At 52.5% G+C, this 20,774-nt stretch overlaps 1 protein-coding gene across 2 annotated transcripts in view; it reads right to left on the bottom strand.

Moving 5' to 3' along the window:
* The window catches only part of ITPK1 (inositol-tetrakisphosphate 1-kinase), a 164,001-nt gene that overhangs the window by 12,782 nt on the left and 130,445 nt on the right, over positions 1-20,774 (bottom strand). For both annotated transcript variants that reach the window (XM_041758262.1, XM_041758263.1), the window contains 3 exons: positions 7,092-7,190; positions 6,705-6,745; positions 3,024-3,189 (listed from right to left, as the gene is read on the bottom strand). In XM_041758262.1, the coding sequence (XP_041614196.1) occupies positions 3,024-3,189; positions 6,705-6,745; positions 7,092-7,190 (306 nt within the window). The remainder of the gene's footprint in view (positions 1-3,023; positions 3,190-6,704; positions 6,746-7,091; positions 7,191-20,774) is intronic.

Below are 20,774 nucleotides of genomic sequence, written 5' to 3'. Positions count from 1 at the left end.
CTTTCTCCCACTAGAATACCAGTACAGGGGCAGGGTGCTTGGCTGACCACCTCGGTCCCTACTGGATCAGTTTCAGGCCCAGGGCTGGGCACACAGCGGAGTCAAGGACATGTGGCATCTACTGAGAAACTCCAGATGATAGCTCAGCAAACCAGACCCAGAAGGCCCAATCTGGCCTGTCACCTACATTTGTAAATCAAGTTTTATGGGGACACAGCCGTGCCCAGTTGCTCATATATTGTCTACGGCTGCTTTCATGCTACAAGGGCAGCATTACATAATTATGACAGAGCTGGGAGTATTTACTATCTGGGCTTTCATGGAAAGTCTGCTGAGCCCAGCTCTACGTGCTAAGTGATACCAATCTTTTCTGTACCCCAAAGGGAAAAAGGCCCAGGAAGGAGAGCAGAAGAAAGGGACCAGGTCCACACAGTCAAGATACAGAAGTAAATCCCCTGCACAAAAGGGAAGCTGAGAAACGTGTCCATCTCAATCCTGGCACTGGGTGGAGGGAGCCAAAGTCCCCAGCTGTGAACCGCAGGCAGAGAATGTGTGCTCCTGGTGGCGGGCACAGCCAACACCAACCCCCTCAGTAAGAACCTGGCTTCCATTTCAGCCAAGGCGATTGCAATGTGCCACCAGCTCTGAGACACACCTGACTTCAGAGATGTTATCAAGGAAAACCAAAAGCGCAACTGAAAAAGCAATAGAGCATGATAGTTATGGAGGGAAGGCCAGTGTCCCTGGCTCCTCCCCAGGTCCTGAAGAACCCCACTCATGGAGCCCCCAGGTCCCTGTGCAGATGGGGGAAGCTGTAGGTCTGCCACCCTGGGCAATGAGAACCAGAAAGACAGGGTGGGGGCTGCAAAGAGGCCAGAGCCCCAGAGCCCCCTGCTTGACTAGTCCAGCTTCAAGGGCTGCGGTGGAGTTACGCTTCTGATCCGGAAAGAACACGTGCATTAAGAGAACAGCCAGCACTAGCTCCTGAGCATGCTGCCCTGAAGACTGCAGACATGGGATCAGCTTTGGGGATAGACGAATGGCCAGGCTGAAAGTCCGCTTACTGAGCACAATAAACATTTCTGTATTAGCTCTGTGTGTTTTATCTACTCATTGATTTGGCCCTGGCCTACATTTTATGGGAAACTTGCAGCCTGGGAATGGTCAGGAGACGACACACATGTATGGAGCCCTCCTGCTCAAGACACAGGACATGGAGCCTGTACCCTGCTGGCTAACGGCTCCCGGTGCTGAGACAGAACCTGGCCCAGCCCTCTGCAACCAGGAGGTAAAGGAGTGGAAAAAGGGATACTTTTTGTCTGCAAAGGAGGAAATCTGGTGAGAAATTTCTTTTATAAGTAGAGGGATTTTGGTTTAAAAAAAAAAAGAAAAAAAGCAATCTACATAAGGAATACCACTCTTAATACATTTTCCACAGACTTAAAGCTCCTATTTTTAAAAACTCTGGAAAATGATCAAGGACTTTAAAAAAGTAGTCTCTTGGGGCCCTGGGTGGCTCAGTCAGTTCAGCATCCAACTCTCCATCTGAGCTCAGGTCTTGATATCAGGGTTGTGAGTTCTGGCCCCAAGTTGGGCTGAACGCTGGGCAGGGAACCTACTTAAGTCCCTTCCAGCGCTCAATTTAGAAGAATGCCTCTTGCTGGTGTATAGGCACATACAAAAAGACCCCCCAGACTGTGGTCCTCTCATCCCCAGATCATGCCACCATACCAGTGTACAGGGGCGGGGAACAGGGTGATAGTGGGGGTGTCTGAAACCCTGATAATGCAGCCTTGAAGTCCTGAGGCCCCATGTCCGGTGGGGAGTCTGCCTGCACCCAAAAAGGAAGTGAAAAATTGATGTACGTTTCCTAAGTATCTGCTGTGTTGTGTTAATGGGAAGAAAAAAGCCATCCAGGGAAGAAAAGCTGACAGAGGAAGACAGGAACAGCTGAGCTTCATTCAAGAGGAGTGGCTCAAAGTCATCACGAGTGGATGGTGACAGGCAATCCCAGCAGGGGAGACTTTAAGAAGACACATCTGTTTGCTCAGATGGAGACAGGACAGTCCGGTATTTCAACGCATCTGGTGATGGCGGGTTCCCTTGCAGAGATGAATGTACGGCGTGCCTGAGCAAACCACATGAGGACAATCAAATATCCTCCAAGGAACCCTCTTAGAAAGCTCTGCTTTTTTCAAAGATGCTGTTACTCTGTTCTAATGGTCTCTGGATCTTGCCTTAGAGATGTCTTCAGAACCACTAGCACATTCTTTTGAGTAGCCCCAACACCAGCAAATCCTTATCTTAGTCTCAGTTTTTGAAAGGGCCAAGGGTTACCTGGTATCAGGGGAGCAGCTAAAAAAAAAAACGCTGAGCTTGGGGAGCCCCTCAGCTTCCTCAGAGGACCCCCTCAAATGGCCCAAATGATGGCAGCATTCTGCAAACACTACCACCCTGTGATGTCTGAGGGATACTCAAGATCCAAAACACATGGACTTGGGCCTCACCCCTGCATGTGGGCGAACTGTACCCACATGTACCTGCTTGAGGTCCCACAGCCAGGAAATGCCGTAACCCTGCACGATGTCTAACGGAGCACACATCTACCTCAGTGGCTGCAGAAGCAGCAAATAACACAAAAGGAGACACGATAAAGCAGTCAGTGCTCTGGCCCTCAAACCACGAGGGGCCCTCTGCCAAACCCTCCCCTCCCTGAAGGGCTGATCGTCCATTCCAGCATGTTCCTGTGAGTCTCATTTCTGCATGGGGCCCCAGGAAGCATCCTGGGTGTGCAGAGCTTGCAAATGCTTCCTGGAGCTGATGGTGGTTCAGAAGGATGGAACCCCTACTGTGACCTGGTGGGATGGGGGTTTTACCTTGTTCTCTTAAGACCTTACGCACCACATGCTGCTCCTCTGACCTCAGATCACCCGATCCCTGTTCCCCCTCCAAAATAACACAGGGTGGCAGGGATAGTGCTGTGGTACAGACAAGGCCCCTGAGACGGCGGGAAGTGTGATTACCTGACGTGCCCGCAGAGAAGTTCTTCAGCGAGGGCCTCTGGACCACAGTGTAGGACTCGCCCACCACAAACACCTTGTACAGGACGGCATTGTGGTTGATGAAGTTCTGGACCACACAGGGCGGCTGGATGGCACTCAGGCCCTCCTGGTTGAACACGATGGCCATCTGCGGAGACAGGGGGCCAAGGGCTGTCAGAGTCCACTGCCTCCTCGATCTTAGACACAGGGCCATGGGACCTGTCCAGAGCTCTGCCACCAAGAACCATACATCCCTGTAAATGGAGGACCCCCACAAAGAATCTCAAGCCAGGGTGAGTGGAGTGAGACTCGAGAAGAACACCTGGGGATTGAGTCACTCCTGCTGTGGGGGTTTTGAGGTCCTGCACTAGCAGGCTCTCCCTGTAGGGTTGAACTGGCCGTGTACTGCACAACTCCAGTATTCACACTGTAATTCAGGAAGCTGTACACCACTCAGTCCTTATGACCTCCTCAGAGGTTCCTCCACAAAGATCCAGGAGAGGCAGGAAGCAGAAGGCAGTGGATGGGGAGGTGGAAAGTCTTGGGTCAAAATCCATGTGCGGACACAGCCTGCCTCTGGTTGAGCACTCACACTGGTTGAGCACATACACATGCCCAGCCCTGTTCTGACCACGTGACCTGAGCCACCTGGTAGTGCCCTCACAATGCACCTCAGAGGTGGGCATGGTTACTGCACACCTTTTACAGATGAGGAAACTGAGGACCTGAAAAGCTCACTGGCTTGTTGGACGGTGACAGAGCTCGGGATGTGACTGGGTCTGCCTAGCACACAGCCTTGGTCTTCGACACTCTGTGTGAGCCATATGGATGCTTAAGAGATGGTAAACATGCCGCTGAGTCCCTGACTCTCTGGGGACAAAGGCCCCCAACCCCTGAATGATCTGGTAGGCCACTCAAGTAGGGAGAGCAGAGGGACAGCTGGAGAACAACCTCTGCTGCAGTGTCAGCTGCCAGAGCTGGGGCCACTGCTAATCCCTTGCAGCCCACAGGCCCCAGGAAGGAGCCACCAGATGCCCAGGACTGGGCCCAGGAATGATGGAGGCTGGACAGCTGGCTGCCTGCACTGGCTGCTGCCCCTGTCATCCAGTGTCACCGAGCAGCACCTCGATATTCCTGGTACTGAGCATGTGGGGCAGAAGCAGAGATCCAGGCCACATGGGGGACCAAGTGTGTGCACTGCATGTTTGTGAGTTACCTTCTGCCAAGAGAGGGAAAGAACACAGAGGGCTCTGGAGCCAGGCACAGCTCAAGCCCCAGCTCACCACGGAGCTGCAGGAGCACAGGTGGGGGCCTTGCCCTGTGCTCCATAGCCCTCACTTGTAGACAGCAATAGGAAATACCATGGGACAGAATCAGGGGCGCTCTGCTTTGGGCTTCTGGCTGGTGGTTTAACATAAGGGGGCTGGTAATTTCACTGTCAAGCAGGTCAGTGTGGCCATACCGGCTTAGAAACAGAAGAAACAGCTCTGTGAACACACAATGAAAAGAGTAGTTTGGCAACACTAGTTGGTTTTGGCTGGGCTTGGGGCTGGGAGATTCAGGGGTAGGGCTCAGGGAGACCTCAGTATAGGCAGAGACCTGAATCAGAAAGCCTTATTTTCCCGTTTAAAGCCAGTCGTGTACATGGAGCTGTCCTCTACCCCTGCTGCACTTGACATCTCTAGGCACCCCCGGAACCAGTGAGGAGCCTTGCCCCCCAATCTCCAGACTCATGCTGTGGAGGACACCCCACCAGAGGGGGTATCCCTCTGATGTTAAAGCCTCCAGGAGGCAGGCAACCCACAGTGGACACAAACTTCCCCCCCGCCCCCAGGGAAGTTTGGAGCCCCTCCCTGATAGCACCTGGTGGGTCAGGAGCGAGGGGGTGGGGGAAACAGGGATGCACGCATGTGTATATTATGGAGCCAAACTCCGAGAGCCAGAGGAAGGGATGAAAGCCTCCCCTAAACACACCTACCCCACATCTGAAGGCTGAGACTCCTGCCAAGGAGGGAGCTAGCTCACTTGAATCTGGGACCCTCATTCCCTCTGCAGTGACCTGGCAGGCTCCACAGCAACCAGTTCCCTCCCAGTGCACCAGGCCTCATGGCAGCACATGGCAACGCCCTCATCCTATACAACTGCCATCAGAGAAGTTGGGTGATCTGCCCAAAGTCACAGGCAGCAGTGCACAGAGCCAGACCTGTTCCCAGGTCTACATGCTTCCGGAATCCCCTTGTGAAGAAAGAGGAGGTTCCTTTCTTGCAGGCCGAGCTTTTCTGCATCAGGATGGTCTAATCACACTGATGATGACCGGAGCCACCCTTCCATTCAGAAAAATGCAAGGCCCTGACCAACAGAGGGAGCAGGTGCTAGTGGAAGGCTGGCCGGCAGATGCTGGTGCCAGCGACGGGAACACGGGCTCTGGCAACGGGACTCTGGCTGTTCTGAGGCATTCCTGCTCCCTCCTGGGGCCTGGCAGGGAGCTCATCCCTGGCCCGGAGCCCAGACAGGCCCATACAGGCCCAGACAGGGACGACTCTACAACCTTGGGAGGCAGCTGGCCTCTGTAGCAGGCCAGGATTTCCAAGGGCTGCCCCCACATTCCTGCGCACGAGCAGAGGCATACCTCTGGCGCACAGCTCCCATCACACCATGTGCTGTGTCACACTGATGCGGTCTGTGCATAGATGTTTCCCCATAAATGTATGCCAGGGGTAAGGAGCGCCACAGAAATCTACAGGGCACTGCTGTGGGGCTGCCCGTGTTTTGTCCTAAGGTTCTGGGGACTGTTTCTGACTGTGCGGCTGCCCAAGGTCAGGCTCTCCCTATGGTGCCCTCCAATGGGTCACGCATCTCCTGCCCAGTACGCCCTCCAATGTGCCCAACAGGGAGGTCCCTGGCTGGGCTGTGCCTCTGAGGGCAATGTCCTGGGTGTGGTTTCAAGGACAGGAAGCACAAGAGAGACTGCACAGAGTCCCTGCCTGGCCATCTGGTCCTCTCACCCTCAGAAGGCCTCCTTTGCTTGTGGTCCTGTACATCTCACAGGTGTGATGTGTGTCTGGGATTCCATCTCTAGCACTGGGACAAGATGCACATCTTAGGCATTCTTTCCCTAGCACTGAGTGGGGCTGGGAACGCCCATGGGGAAATAAAGGAATGACCTGGAGGGTGGAGGAATCGCCACATACTGGCAAACAGTGCCCTTGCCTCTCCTGTCCCCTTCTAAATGCAGCAGAGCTAGCAGGGCTTCGGGGGTGGTAGCATCTTTCCAGTTAACAGCACTCAGAGGGGCCCAGCGCCATGCCTGGCACAGAGTGGGTGTCCAGGGGATGACAGACACTGACGAGCCAGAGTCGGAAAGTCAGACAGGTCAAATTGGAGTATGACTTGCAAGGGCTCAAACAGGGCAGGCAGACTGCTGGCACACCCCTCCCACCACGGTGTGGGACAGGACAGAGTGTGTGTGGGGGGGACAGGACAGGAATGGGCAGAGGCTGGAGACAGTGTACAGAGCCACAACCCAGAGCATGACAGGGAGCAGAAGCAGCAGGGGTGGGATCTAACACATGGACTCCTGTAGGCTCCCAGAGAGACGCTGTGAGCTACAGAGACAAAGGCCCGGGGTGATGGTGGGAGAGGGCAATCAAAGCCTCCACTTACCTCGTGAGAGTTGGTGCCATGAGCCACTCTGGTTTTGCAAACTATGGAGCAGGGAGAGAAAAGCAGAGAGAAATCAGTGATGTGGTTTACTCACAGAGGCTGACCCGGCAGGCATGGGGAGAAACTTGTGACACTCCTGCAGTGGGAGCTGGGGAGACCTGCTAGCTCAACAGTGGCCAGCATCCTCACTCAGGGTGGTCTGAACAGATGCTGCCTGACCAGCAGAAGAGCACCTTCAGCCCACACCTGAGGACCCATCTCCACTGCACAGGAGGGAGCAGGACCCGGAGCTAGCCCTCCTGGGCAGCCAGGACCCTTGTGCATCCCGGGGAGCCCCAGACAGCCCCCACCCCACCCTGCCCAGCAGGGCTTGGGGGTAGTACTCACTGAAGGGGAATGCCAGGCCGTTCTGCTCCAGGAGCCTCATTGTGTCATCTCCACTCAGGCTCGTGAGCTCCATGAAGGGTGGCGAGCAGATCCTGTCATCTGTGGATGGAGAAACAGCCCACGTCAGCGAGCCTGCCCGCTAGCCCCCAGGCCCACTTCCTGTGACAGACCCACCTCCCCAGGGCCACCCTCAACATTCCCGCTCTCCTGAGCTGACGCCTGCAACTCCGTAGTGAGTGTGGGAGCGCACGCACACACACACCAATAGTAACAGCAGTTCATTCCTTCATTATATTTTTCTATTAACGTTTCTGTAATTACAGAGCCAATGTATGAGAAGTATAAAACTTGGACATCAAAAGAACCACATGCATTCACCAATATGACTATTACTGCCACCCAGCCTTTAGTTGAGGCTCTTGCACATTCATACACACAAAACTTTACAACAGCATGCTGTTTTGTAACCCAAACGTTCACTCAGCGAACTACGAACATTTTCTCGTTCCATGAAGACTTCTCCTACCATACCCCTCATCAGCTTAGCAGTAACTGCAGGAATGATGCTGTGTGCTTAGCTGCTACCATGCATCCAGCACTGTGCTAATAAGGCCTTTGCAGGCACCACCCCTGAAGTTCACAGAACAATCCTAGAAGAAGGAAGCTGAGGCCGAGGAGATGAAAGCATGTGCCCCAGACCACACAGGCATTCCTGCACCTTGGGACACAGGCCCCTCGCCCTCTGGCTACCTAAAGGACACATCTCATCACCTGTCTGTTAGGCGCGGCCTCCTGACTTCCCCCACGCCCCCTCCGTCTCTCAAGCATACTCACAGCCCTTTCTCCAGCCCCCTGCACACAGACTCCAGGCCTGGACCTGCCCCCCACCCCCACCCCCAACACCTTCTCACACCCTGGCTTGCCTGAGTCCCCAGTTTCGGAGTAGCACCCATCCAACGGGTTCTCGGCACGTTCAGTTTTTCTGAAAAGCACTGGTAGCTAAGTCTGCTCTGGTTGTCAGGATGCTCCCAGTGCAAGGCACCGAGTTAGGGCAAAACAGGTAATTTGTGGGATAACCAGATGTATTCTGACGCTCCCTACAGTTTGTTAAATTACATTACTGGTTTATATTTCTGAGGACAGGGATCGGGAAAGGCGGAGCGTTAGTGAGGCACCCTTCCACCCCCACCGCCACCCAACCTTGGAAAGCAAACCAAAAGTCAAGAAGCAAAGTGGCTTGTCTCCAGGAGCTTCGAGATACTTGGCTGCCTAGAAGGTCAGTACATTAAACCAAGGTAAGATCCTGCCTCATATAGCTCATAGAAATGAATGCCAAGAATTAAACAGGGCATATTAAAAATGTTTTTAATCCCCCCCCCCTCACCTATATGGAGTAAAATCCAAACACCATATAAGCGCAAAAGTGTTGGCAGATTTCAGGGGTTGCAAGACTTCTTGGGGGCCATGCGAGAGTGGTCTGGGAGAACTGTTTGCTGAGCCCTGGCAGATGGTGCTGCAGGCCCTCCAGAGCATTCATTTCATCCTCAAATTGCTGGGACCGTGTCTCTGTGGATAGAGGCCAAAACAGGCCCCAACAGGCAATCTGCCCAAATTCACATGACGGTCAATGACAGAGGCAGGATGAGGAGCTAGGTTCAAAGGGCAGGCCAGGAAAAGAGCCCTCAGGAAAATCAGGGTGGGGAGGTGGGGCTACATGTTGGCTCTCAGCTGTACACCATTATCTCAAGGCCCCATTTCTGCACCCTCAGCCTGGACTCAGAGCCTGGGCAGGAAAGCTTGTTGCTGTGAATACACAGCCCCTGCAGCTCAGCCCCCACAGGATGTGACACTAAAGGCCTGAACAAATAGAGGAGGGTTCTGCAGCAAACAGGTGCTCACCTGGGCCTCACCCTTGGCCTATCCCCTCCCACAGGAAGATTCGAAGACTGCTGGAACCCAACAGACCACCTCCTGTAAGAGCTTCCAGACTTCCCATCACCAGACTTTTCAGAGCAGAGGCATCAGCCTGGCCTTTAGATTTGCCTTGCAATGCCCCCATCGATGTTCCCCCTCTCCCAAACCTAGCCCACTCATATTTCACATGTCAGTGGTAATAGCCAACTTCTTAGTAAACTGCACTTGTATGTGTCAGACAACACTGTCTACAAAGCAACTCAAGCCCCCTCACCAGGAGCCCAGGAGAAAGTCATTGCTCCCATTCTACAGATGAAGTCCCCTGCCCAAAGTCACCCAGTGCATACATGGTACAGCTGGGGAGGCTCGTACCTGGGCAGCTGGCTCCCTAGTAGATAAAATGCCCACTTCGTATTAACAGGATAAAGACAAAGCTTTTACTGAGATGACCATCTCAGCAGACTCAAAAAAAGCATCTGACAAAATCCAGTGCACTTCAGGATAAAACACTCAACAAACTAGGAATAGAAGGGAATTTCTCCATCTGATTAAAGAGCATCCACAACAACCACAGCAACATTTTACGTTGGGGTAAAAGACTGGACACTTTCTTCCTAAGATCAAGAATAAAACAAGGATATCTGTTCTTGTCACTTCTATTCAACATCATACTGGTGGTTCTAGCCAAGATAATTAGGAGAGAGAATGAAATAAAAGCATCCAGAATGGAAAGAGGAAGTAAAACTGCCTCTATATGCAGGGGACATGGTTTTGTATACAAAAAATCTCAAGGAATACACACACACAAAAACCCAAAACCTATTAAGATAAATAAGTTCAGTAAGATTGCAAAAGAAAAGACCAATACACACAAAAAATTGTATTTCTATATTTTACCAGTGAATAACCTGAATAGGAAATTAAGAAAATAATTCTCATAATGGCATTAAAAAATAAAAACACTTTAATAAATTTAACAAAGACTTAAATGCTGAAAACTACAAAATATTGTTAAAAGACATTCAAGAAGACCTCAACAGACAGAAAGACATCTCATGCTCATGAATAAGATACTATACTAAGCTGGCAACACTCCCACACTGATCTACAGGTTCAGTGCAATCCCCACCAAAATCTCAGCTTTCTTTTAGCAGGATTTAAGCTAATCCTTAAATTCATGTAAAAATGCAAGGGACCTAGGATAGCCAACCTTGAAAAAGAGCAAAGTTGAAGACACACAATTTAAAAACTTACTACAATGCTACAGTTACGCAGTACGGTAGTGGTACCAGAACAGACACATAGATCAATGGAATAGATCTGAGAGACCAGAAATAGAACCATATTTGTGAATCAATGGATTTTCCACCAGGGTGCCAATACAATCCAACGGGGGAACGATAGTCTTTTCAACAAATGGTGGTAGGAAAACTGGATATCCACATTGTAAAAGAATGAAGCTGGAACCCTACCTCACACCACACACAAGAATGGATTCAAAATGGATCATGATTCTAAATATAAGATCTAAAATAGGGATCCCTGGGTGGCGCAGCGGTTTGGCGCCTGCCTTTGGCCCAGGGCGCGATCCTGGAGACCCGGGATCGAATCCCACATCGGGCTCCCGGTGCATGGAGCCTGCTTCTCCCTCCGCCTGTGTCTCTGCCTCTCTCTCTCTCTGTGACTATCATAAATAAATAAAAATTAAAAAAAAAAAGATCTAAAATAATAAAACTCTTAGAGGAAAACATGGGTGTAAATAAGTCTTCATAACCCTAGGGTTGGGTAATGGCTTCTTAGATACTAAAAGCACAAGCAAACGAAGTGAAAACAGGTAAATCTGACATCATTGAAATTAAAAACTTCCATGCTTCAGAGGATACTATCAAGAAAGTGAAATGACATCCCATGGAATGGGGAAAAATATTTGCAAATCATACATCTGACAAGGGTCTAGGATCCAAAACATACAAAGAACTATTAGCAAACAGTAAAAAGACAACCCAGATTTAAAATGGGCAAAGGGTCTGAAGTGACAGTTCTCAAAATAAAATATACAAATAACCAAAGTGCCTGAGAAAAGATGCTTAACAGCATTAGCCAGCAGGGAAATGCACATCCAAACCACAATAAGGTATTATTTCATATCTACTGAGGATGGCCATGATCGAAAAGACAAAGTAACAAGTGCTAACACCGCTGGTGGGAAAGTCCAATGGTGCAGCTGCTTTCGGAAGCAATCTGGCAGTTCCCCAAATAGTTACACATGGAGTTACAGAATGACCCAGTAAGTGCACTCCTAGACATACAACTAAGGGAATGGAAACTTATGTCCACATGAAACCTGCCCTGCAATGCTCATGGCATTATTCCTAATAGCCAAAAAGTGGCCGCAGCCTAGATGTCATCACCTGACGAGTGGATGATATGCCCGTTCAAGAGAGTATAATTCAACCAGAAAAAGAATGACACATGCTACAACATGACCTTGAAAACAGAATGTGAAGCTAAGCCAAGGAAGCCAGTTACAAAAGCCACATGTTATATGATTTCACTTATATGAAATGTGCAGAATAGGCAAATCCAGAGAGAGAAAGGAGCTGGTGGTTGCCAGGAGGATAGGGACTGACTATAAATGGGTACATTTCTTTCTAGGGTGATGAGAATACTCTGGACTTAGATAATGGTGCTGGTTGCAAAATTTCGGGAATACATTCAAAGCTACTGAATTTTACGTGTACTTTAAAAAGGTGGATTTTATGGCATGTGAATTATATCAATTTAAAAAAGAAGAACAATCCCCCAGCAGCAGCAGCAGCAACAACTGTCATCCCTCAAGTACTTGCTTTCTGCAGGCACTGCCGGGCTAAACAAATGCTTCATGTACGATGTCTCCTGCAAACCTGTAGAATCGCCCCATGCTGGTCCAGGATGAAGTCAGACAAGGATAAGGACAGTGCTTCCCCCAGAGATGTTTGGGGTCCAGATGAAAAGCAGATGAGATGTTTCCAGTTAATGGGCCACACCTAGCATGAGGCTGGACATCCCCACCTCTCTGAAATCCCAGGCTCTGAGTGTGAGGCAGGGCCCAACTGGGATGGCAAAAAACTAAGTGCACCAAAAAAGAGGGGCTCATGCACACTGTCATGGTCTTCCTCCTTCCTCCTAGTCAGGAGCCTGCTGACCACACCCTGATCAGCAAGCCCCATTGGCTGCCTACCTTGCTGTCTTTCTGTCACTCCAGGGGTCAGGCCGGTACTGAGATTGGCCCAATCACACTGCCAGGAAGAACCCAGAGTCAAAGCTGAGTCACCACCAAAGGCCAGCTTTGGGTGAAGGCAGCCACCAGCCTCCAGGACAGAGACTGGAAGGGTCCCTTGTCCCTTACTAGGCCATGGCTGCTCCATCTCCCAGGCCTGCCCCACTCTGGACTCCAGTAGAGTAAACCACAATGTCTTTACTTCCTGAACCACTTTCTGGCTACCTGTAGCCAAAATCAACCTGCATGACTATGAAATCATGGTAAATTAGAAACAACTACCATTCCTATTTTGGTTTCAACAAACATTCACCACCAGTGGTAAAAAATGTGTTAAGGCTCTGCTAAATCTGCTAAAGACCTAGCACTTTACAACAGACACAGCCTGCCCTCTTGGAGCTTGCCTTCCCAAACAATAAACCAGAGTGTTAAGTAAAATGTACAGCTAGACGGTGCTGGTGGGGAGCCACACAGGGTTGCCAGCAGGGCAGGAGGTGAGGTCAGGGAGCATCTTGTTCAACACAGACAAGGGAAAGTGAGCGTGTGGCAAAGGCGATGCGTCTGGGGTCGGCCTGCTTCCAGCACAGGGAACAGACCATGTAGAAGCTCTGCCTAAGGACATGCGCTGGCTGCCTCTGCACAACCTGCTCCCAGCCTCTGAGGTGAGGGCGCAGACATCCACCCAGCTCTCAGACACAGGCCACCTGGCTGATGAGAGGCCAGGAAAGGACCCAGGGCCCTGTGGTAGCAGAGCCAGCCCCGCCTCACAAGGGATAGTAATAGCAGAGGTTCCACTGGCTCTCCCGTGGGAAACTCGCAACTTTGCCAGCAGCTCTTCTCCCCAAAGAGAGACAGAATGAAGAATCTTTCTATAAGTCAGTGCTGGGAGCCCAGGGAAGCTATTTCTGGTTCCCAAGAAAAGGCTCCTGTTGCTTATTTATCTATCGTCTTTATTTCTGGATGGAAGTTGGAAGGGCTTTTTTTAGGTGGATGGTGGGTTGTGTTCTGTGAAGAGCTGAAACCTTAGCCCCTGGGAAACGGAAACCCTGCCCCTTGTCCTCCCTCTGGGCTGTCCCCATCACAGACAGTGAAGCTGGAGCCCTGGGAGATGAGCCATGAGTCCCAACCATGCATCCACATGTCCAAGATGGATGGAAAAGAGTTGAAGGCCATAGCCTACCCACTCTGCAGGGTGGACACACTCTTACCTGACTAGAGGCAGCTACTGGGGAGCTATCCAGATGATAGAACAGTGACCAACAGCAGTTTGTGGCAGGGGAGAGCCAGGGTGGGGGACAGAGAGAGATGGCACTTTGAAGCCTGACCCTGAACCTCAGGTAAGTTACTCATGAGTTGTAATACTGACAAGTGACTAAACTCTGCTGGGCCTCACTTTCCTCATCTGTGAGATGGGAGCAGTGTCTCCCTGGTGGGTTGTTGGGAGACTGGGTCCATCCCAGGTACCCTGTGATGGCTGGGGACACCCAAGCAGGCAGATGCTGTATCATGGCCACTGGTCATGTCCAGCTTCCCGGGAGGCGTCAGGTGCCAGGCCCCATCCTCACTTGCTTCTCTGTGTGCCCAGTGTGGTGCTGCCAGAGCGGGTCATCCTTACGTGGGTGTGGAAGTAGCCCTGGCAGGGTATGCTGGGTGCAGTGTACCAGAACCAACCCTGCCTTGGTTCCTTCATCTTGGACAGATCTAATCACTTCACCCAGAACATCTGATGAAAAGACCCAGTCCCCGAGGACATGCAGGGCTGGAGTGCTCTGAAGCCCCTACGATGGGCAGGGCCCCAGGACAGAACACAACCAGGAGTCAGGGCTGGGTGTTGGGGGAGAAAAGACAGAAGACAAGCTGGATGGGACCTGGAGATCAGTGTGCAATTCTAGCAGCTCCCCTGGGTTCTGGGCTGCTGGCTGGCAGAATGGGAGAATGGGAGTCCCAATGAGCCAGCCCTATCTAGTGAGAACCGAGGACAAGGAAAAAGTGCCACAGACCCTGGAAATAAAGAAGCTAGGCTCTCTCGGGGGCAGTAAGGGCCTGGGACTGCCATCTGTTCACACCCTCCTCCTCAGCAAGGGAGCCTAAGGGCCCAGATGCCACCACGAGCCAGGTGGTGGCACAGGGCCATTGGTTGCTGCCTGCTCCAGAGGGGGACAGAAGCATCCTTACGTGGCTGTGGAAGTAGCCCTGGCAGGGTATGCTGGGTGCAGTGTACCAGAACCAACCCTGCCTTGGTTCCTTCATCTTGGACAGATCTAATCACTTCACCCAGAACATCTGATGAAAAGACCCAGTCCCCGAGGACATGCAGGGCTGGAGTGCTCTGAAGCCCCTACGATGGGCAGGGCCCCAGGACAGAACACCACCAGGAGTCAGGGCTGGGTGTTGGGGGAGAAAAGACAGAAGACAAGCTGGGGGGTGGGGGTGGGAGGGACCAGGGCGGCCTGGAGCCAGCTGTGTGGTCCTGAGCAACAGGATGGCACCACTGCGGGATGAATGACATCACTGCAAGAAGTGCATCCACCAGATCGTGTCTCCCTCTCTGGGATGTCAGTTCCCTGTGGGCGGGCAGGAGATGCTGGGTTTTGTTCATAGCTGTAGGCCACAGCCCAGACCACTGCCCAGAACATAGTAGGTCCTCAACACTTGCCGGGCGAATGAGCTGAGTGAAGTGAAGTGATCGGTGGTGCCTAATGCACAAGGCTTGCTCCTCGGACATCTGGGCCACACCTGGATGGAGGCAGGGCAGCCCAGGTGGCTCAGCAGTTTAGCACCACCTTCAGCCCGGGGCGTGATCCTGGAGACCCAGGATCAAGTCCCTCATCAGGCTCCCTGCATGGAGCCTGCTCCTCCCTCTGCTTGTGTCTCTGTCTCTCTCTCTCCTTGTGTCTCTCATGAATAAATAAATAAAATCTTAAGAAAGAAAGAGAAAAGAAAAGAAAGAAAAGAAAAAGAAAAGAGAAAAGAAAAGAAAAGAAAAGAAAAGAAAAGAAAAGAAAAGAAAAGAAAAGAAAAGAAAAGAGCAGTCAGGCATATTCCTGCTCAGCCGCCAGGTCTTTCACCCTCCGAAGGGCTTCCCTGCACAGACATCCTCTTGACCTCCTTTGTTATGATTGTCATTAGACCTGCTTCTTTAATCCTGCCGTTACTGAACCCTGTTGCCGTCACTGAACCCTGTTGCCGTCAGTATCTCCCTGCGATCTTGCGTATCCCGGTTACCCAGCTGGTGACATTTGTCCCTAAAGTCAGACATTTATGCTTGTGTCAATTTTTCTCTCCCAGACCATGCTTCAATGAACATTTCTCATGTGTAAGGCTTTGTGCTGTGGCAAATCACTTCCACAGGCCAAATCCTGAGTAGTGACTTTCGGGGTCCCCAGGAATCGACATTTCTAGGGTTCCTGCTACACGGTGCCATGATGTTTCCACAAAGGACTGCAGGACTTCGCTGTGGTACCTATAGTGAACGGGTCTTGCCTACACCTCCTTGGCCCTGGGTAGTTAGTTCTACCTTCAGAAAGTGGGGCAGTCCTTTCAGGAAGGAGGACCATGGCTGACATGGGGAACAATGCCTTTGCTGCATATACGGTCACTGTGGGGCCAGCAGGCCACCGGGAACAGTGACTGAAGCATGAAGACCGTGAGGCTGGTGTGGGGAGTCACTACCAGCAAAAGCTCTGGATGGGACCTGGAGATCAGTGTGCAATTCCAGCAGCTCCCCTGGGCTCTGGGCTGCTGGCTGGCAGAATGGGAGAATGGGAGTCCCAATGAGCCAGCCCTGTCTAGTGAGAACCGAGGACAAGGAAAAAGTGCCACAGATCCTGGAAATAAAGAAGCTAGGCTCTCTCGGGGGCAGTAAGGGCCTGGGACTGCCATCTGTTCACACCCTCCTCCTCAGCAAGGGAGCCTATGGGCCCAGATGCCACCACGAGCCAGGTGGTAGCACGGGGCCATTGGTTGCTTCCTGCTCCAGAGGGGGACAGAAGCAGAGACAACAGGAGCTCCCGAATCCCGTACATGCTGGAGACAAGTCTGGGAGAGTGTGTGTGACTCAGACGACCAGCCAGCACGCCAGGGCTCTCCAGCCTCCGAGGGGCAGCGCCCCAGGCCAGGTACTAGGAAGCATGTGGTCCAGGAGATCAGACTTCTAACTGCATCCTGGAAAGACCAGGAGGGCTCCATGGGAGGAGGCAGGAAGTTTCCATCTGTACATGCCCTCTCATGTTAGCTAGAGCTGCTGCACGGACGTAGATCCACCTTTCAGGCAGAATGTAGGCTCCAGGAGGGCAGGGACCATCCCCATTATGTTCATGGCCCAACCCCCAACAAATGAGTGGATGAGGGAATGAAGCAGACACCAGACTGGCCTCCCACTCGTCCCAGCCCAACAGAAGTGGCCTCCCAAAATGCAGTTCCCACAGGGCAGGAGCATTTTGTCCAGGGGCCCTGTGCACCAGGCCCCAGATGCCACCTCCCCGAGCTGGGCTGTGTCCTCCTTCCTGGGCCATTCCCCACTCCCAAGAGTCCCTGTCCTAGAGCAGGAAACGGTATGATGCAGGAGTGTCGCTGATGGAGCAGGCACAGCAGGATGCGGGTTCCCACCCAGTCTTCCAAGAGCTGAGGAAAAACTAGTGCCTGGAGCCTTGTACACGCTGGACCCTTGGCCTACGCCCACCAAGCCCTTTCTTGCAACCCCTTTTTGGCCTGACAACCTCCTGCCTGTCCTCCAAGCCTCATCAGGCCATCTTCCTGCTCTGGGAGGCTCCTCTCAACACCCTCCTTCTGTGCATCCAGGACAAGGCTCCTTCTGCTGGCTTACCTTATCTCGGTGAGTAACGCAGAATAGGCTCCCCTGGATGGTCTGCAGGGACACAGGCTACCTGGGTTTGAATCCCAGTGCCACCCCATGTGAGCTGTGTGGCTCTGGCCAAGTAACCCCTCTGCCTCAGTGTCCTCAATGGAAAATGAGGACAAAAGTAACCTACCTCACAGGGCTGTACCCCACATTCAGAAAACATATTTTAAGTCATAGAACAGGCCATAAAAACAGAACATATATTCATATCTGTTATAGTTGCATCAGACCCTTTTAATTTAACAAGAAATAAATTGGCTGGTACGGCTAAATCCCAAATCACCAAGCGTAATGGGTGTGCTGGGGAAGAGGTGGCCAGTCAATTCCCAAGGACATACCCCAGACATGTCCACCATGACACCCAGGGCCATGGGAATCATGGAAGACTGCCTGAGGTGGCAGTCACCACAGACGGCAGCCCAAAAAACAAACACAGCAGCGATAATGAGCATCAACTCTGCAGCTGAGAACCAACTAAGTGCCTGTAACCTGTGCCACCTGGGTCAGGCCACTCATCCTCTCTGATTCCTTCCCTCATCTGTAAAATGGGACAGCAATGCTGCCTACCTCCCAGAGTGATTATGGAGACTTGGTGAGGCCATGTCCATGGAGAGCACTTGGAAACCATGAGAATCAGAGTTAGCCCTGTTTCAGGGAACACAGCCCTGTCCTCTGCAAGCCCTGCCCCTCTAGGAGGAGGCTCCACCATCCCTCTCCCCACCAGCCACTTCACCCCAGGGTTTGGGAAGGTGCAGTGGCCTCAGCCAGTCTTCCTGGGACACTCGACCAAACAAGTGCAGAGGCCCAGCACTGGGACTTCTTCCCAGCTGCCTGACTACATGGGCTGAGGTCTGTGCATGCAGGAACCTCCTCCTTGGAACCCCCACCCCATAACTCTCTTCTCCCCACAGCATCTGTTCTACCCACAAGCCACGGATTTCTGGTGTTTTGCCACCTTATCCACCATCTAACCCAAACCTCCATCACCATTAGATCCTGTATCATCTTTCTAAGGCTCCCACCTACATACTGAGGCTGCTCTCAACTCAAGAATCGTCCATGGCTGAGTTAAGTCAAAGTCCAAAGCCCTTCCAGGCTCCTGCAAGCTGATCCTGCTTACCTTCATGGTACAGGCTGGACTGTTCCCCTCAAAATCATAGGCTAAGGTCCCAACCACCCCCCCCCCCAATTCCTCAGGATGCGACTGTACATGGACACATGGTCTTTAGAGGTGATTAAGTTAAAATGAGGTCCTATGGGTAGGCCCTGACCCAGTCTGACCAGTGTCCTTCTGAGAAGACAGGAGGGAAGACCACAGGAGGACACAGGACAGCAGCCACCTGCAAGCCAAGGACAGAGGCCTCAGGAGATGCCAGGTCTGCAGATACCTTGATCCTGGACTTCCAGCCTCCAGAACTATGGAGCAGTATATGCCTACTGGTGAGACCACCCTGTCTGTGGTGCTTTGCTAGGGCAGCTCCAGCAAACTACATGCCTCCCAACTCCTCCTGGAATGCAGAACCCAAGACCCTTCCCTGGGTCTACACGGAGGTCTCACTACTCCCCACACACACCTCCCCCTCCTGCCACCACTTGGCAACAGACCTCCCATCCACTGGCTGTAGGCTCTCCAGGGTAGGTGGTCTCGCACAGTTACTGCCACCTCCCAACAGCACCTCATCTAGAACCTTCCACTGGCAGCCTTGCTCGTTCCAGCACCACCTCTCCCCTGCACTGCTACCTTGCTTGATTGCTCCTCTCTCAGACCCTGTTAAACTTCCACATGTTTGGGTTTTGACTCAGCAACCAGGCAGTGTGTTCCTTGGGGTCAGGATCCACTTTCCCCCAGTCCAGTGTTGCTCGGAGGCAGCAAACCGTAAGAAACATCTCTCTGCCAATACACGTGGGTGGGATGAACCAGGAGACAGAAGAATGAGCTGTGAGTACCAGAAGCTTGGGGCCAGCACAGGGAAAGGGGACGGGCTGCAACTTACCAGTCAGCCATGCATGGTGCTGCTAGGGTGGGACAGCTCTGAAGACAGCGGCAGACCCCAAGGGGGAAAGCCCTGAGAGCCTGGCCTGCCACCCACAAGGGCCAGTGTTCATGACTCATTTTGTGCCTGATTGTCCAAAGTCACCCTCCCTCTGCCGTGAAGCTGTTATGGGCCAGGTGCCACATGTTCCTGACTTCTAGACAGGAAAAGGTGTTCTGAGCATGCTGGGTAATCAAGTGCCAGTCTGACAGCAGCTCTGAAGGTAACGCGTGAATGGCTCCTGGGCTCATGATGATGGCGGCCACCCTGTAATTTGGAACAGTCAAGTCAGGCACATGGGGGTGGGAAAGCCACTGTAGGCCCCGGCCAGGGGGCTAGGAAGGGTCCAAAAGACAGGCCCATGGATGGCAGGAAATGGAGGTGGGAACCAGTCTCTGATCTAGAGCTGGGCTCCGGCCTGTGCAGGGCATTCCCTGTCCGTGACACAACTTCCCACGCCCGCTGTCCAGAGCATAATGGCCCATCCACCCGGCCTGTCCAGGAAAGGCTCCAGCATCATCTTAGCACCTGCGTGTGGCCTTTCCCACGGCAGTGCTCTGCCCTCACCTCCCTGCTGTCCTGGGTGAGTCTAGGATGGCCTCACTGCCTGGGTCTCCAACCATCCCAACTGCCCCTACATCAGAAAGTCACAATCTGTTCTTTCTTCTTGCCGATTCCCTCCAGTTATGCCTATGACTTGTCTCCTGCTCTGGTCCCCTCTGTCCCGGAACACCTACTTCCACGGTGCATTCTACGTTCCATTTACGGCAGGTGATTCACTTCTCCCTGCAGCCTGAGGGCACCTGGATTTGTTGGGGGTGGGGGGGGGGTGGGATTTGTGCTGGACTTCAAAAGGGTGGAAACAATTGGACAGCAGTGACATCATTGTGTGTATCTTCAGACCCATTCAGAGCCTCAGGTGAGACGAAACTAAAATAGTACGTTTTGTCTTGTTTAAGACCGTTGTAGCCCTCAAAGCCGGTGTGCCCTGGGGATGTGGGGACCAGGGAGCCTGACTCATGGAAACCACCTGGGAATGTGCCGGGGCTTTGGGTTGGGCCCAGGAGAAGCAGTGCCTCATCTTCATGGCCACTTGGAGGCTCTGGGGAGGCATAGCAGGGGGCCGAGTGCCTGGGTTCCAATCCTAGGTCCACTGTCTCAGTCCTGGCCACTTCTCCACGCCTCAGTTTCCACATCTGCCAAGAGGGGATAACACCAGCAGCTACCACACAGAGGACCACTGTGAGGTCTGAATACCCCTGAGGGGAGGGGAAGTGAGAGAAACGGCACTTCCTGAGAGTGGATGGGCCTCATGCGGTCTCCTGGCGAATCTCACAGAGCAGAGGATGAGGCAGGGGTGAGGGAGGCCCAGCAGGAGGGACAGGTGGAGGCCCTGCCGATACATTCCACCTGCCACCCACCTCTGCCCCGGGCTCTGCACAAAACAGGCTTCACTCAGTATCTCAAACAAGTTCCCAACTCAGGGCTCATGCCCCCATCACTGATACCCCATTGCCCCTGACAGGACTGGGGGATCACCCTCCTCACCTCAGTACATGTGGGGGCTATCCTAGAGCTAGGAACAAGCAGGCCGGTAATGGCTACGCTCTGTGGAA

The sequence above is a fragment of the Vulpes lagopus genome, chromosome 6 (genome assembly GCF_018345385.1).
Source record: "Vulpes lagopus strain Blue_001 chromosome 6, ASM1834538v1, whole genome shotgun sequence".
Lineage (NCBI taxonomy): Eukaryota > Metazoa > Chordata > Mammalia > Carnivora > Canidae > Vulpes > Vulpes lagopus.
This window is presented reverse-complemented; position numbering and strand designations above follow the sequence as displayed.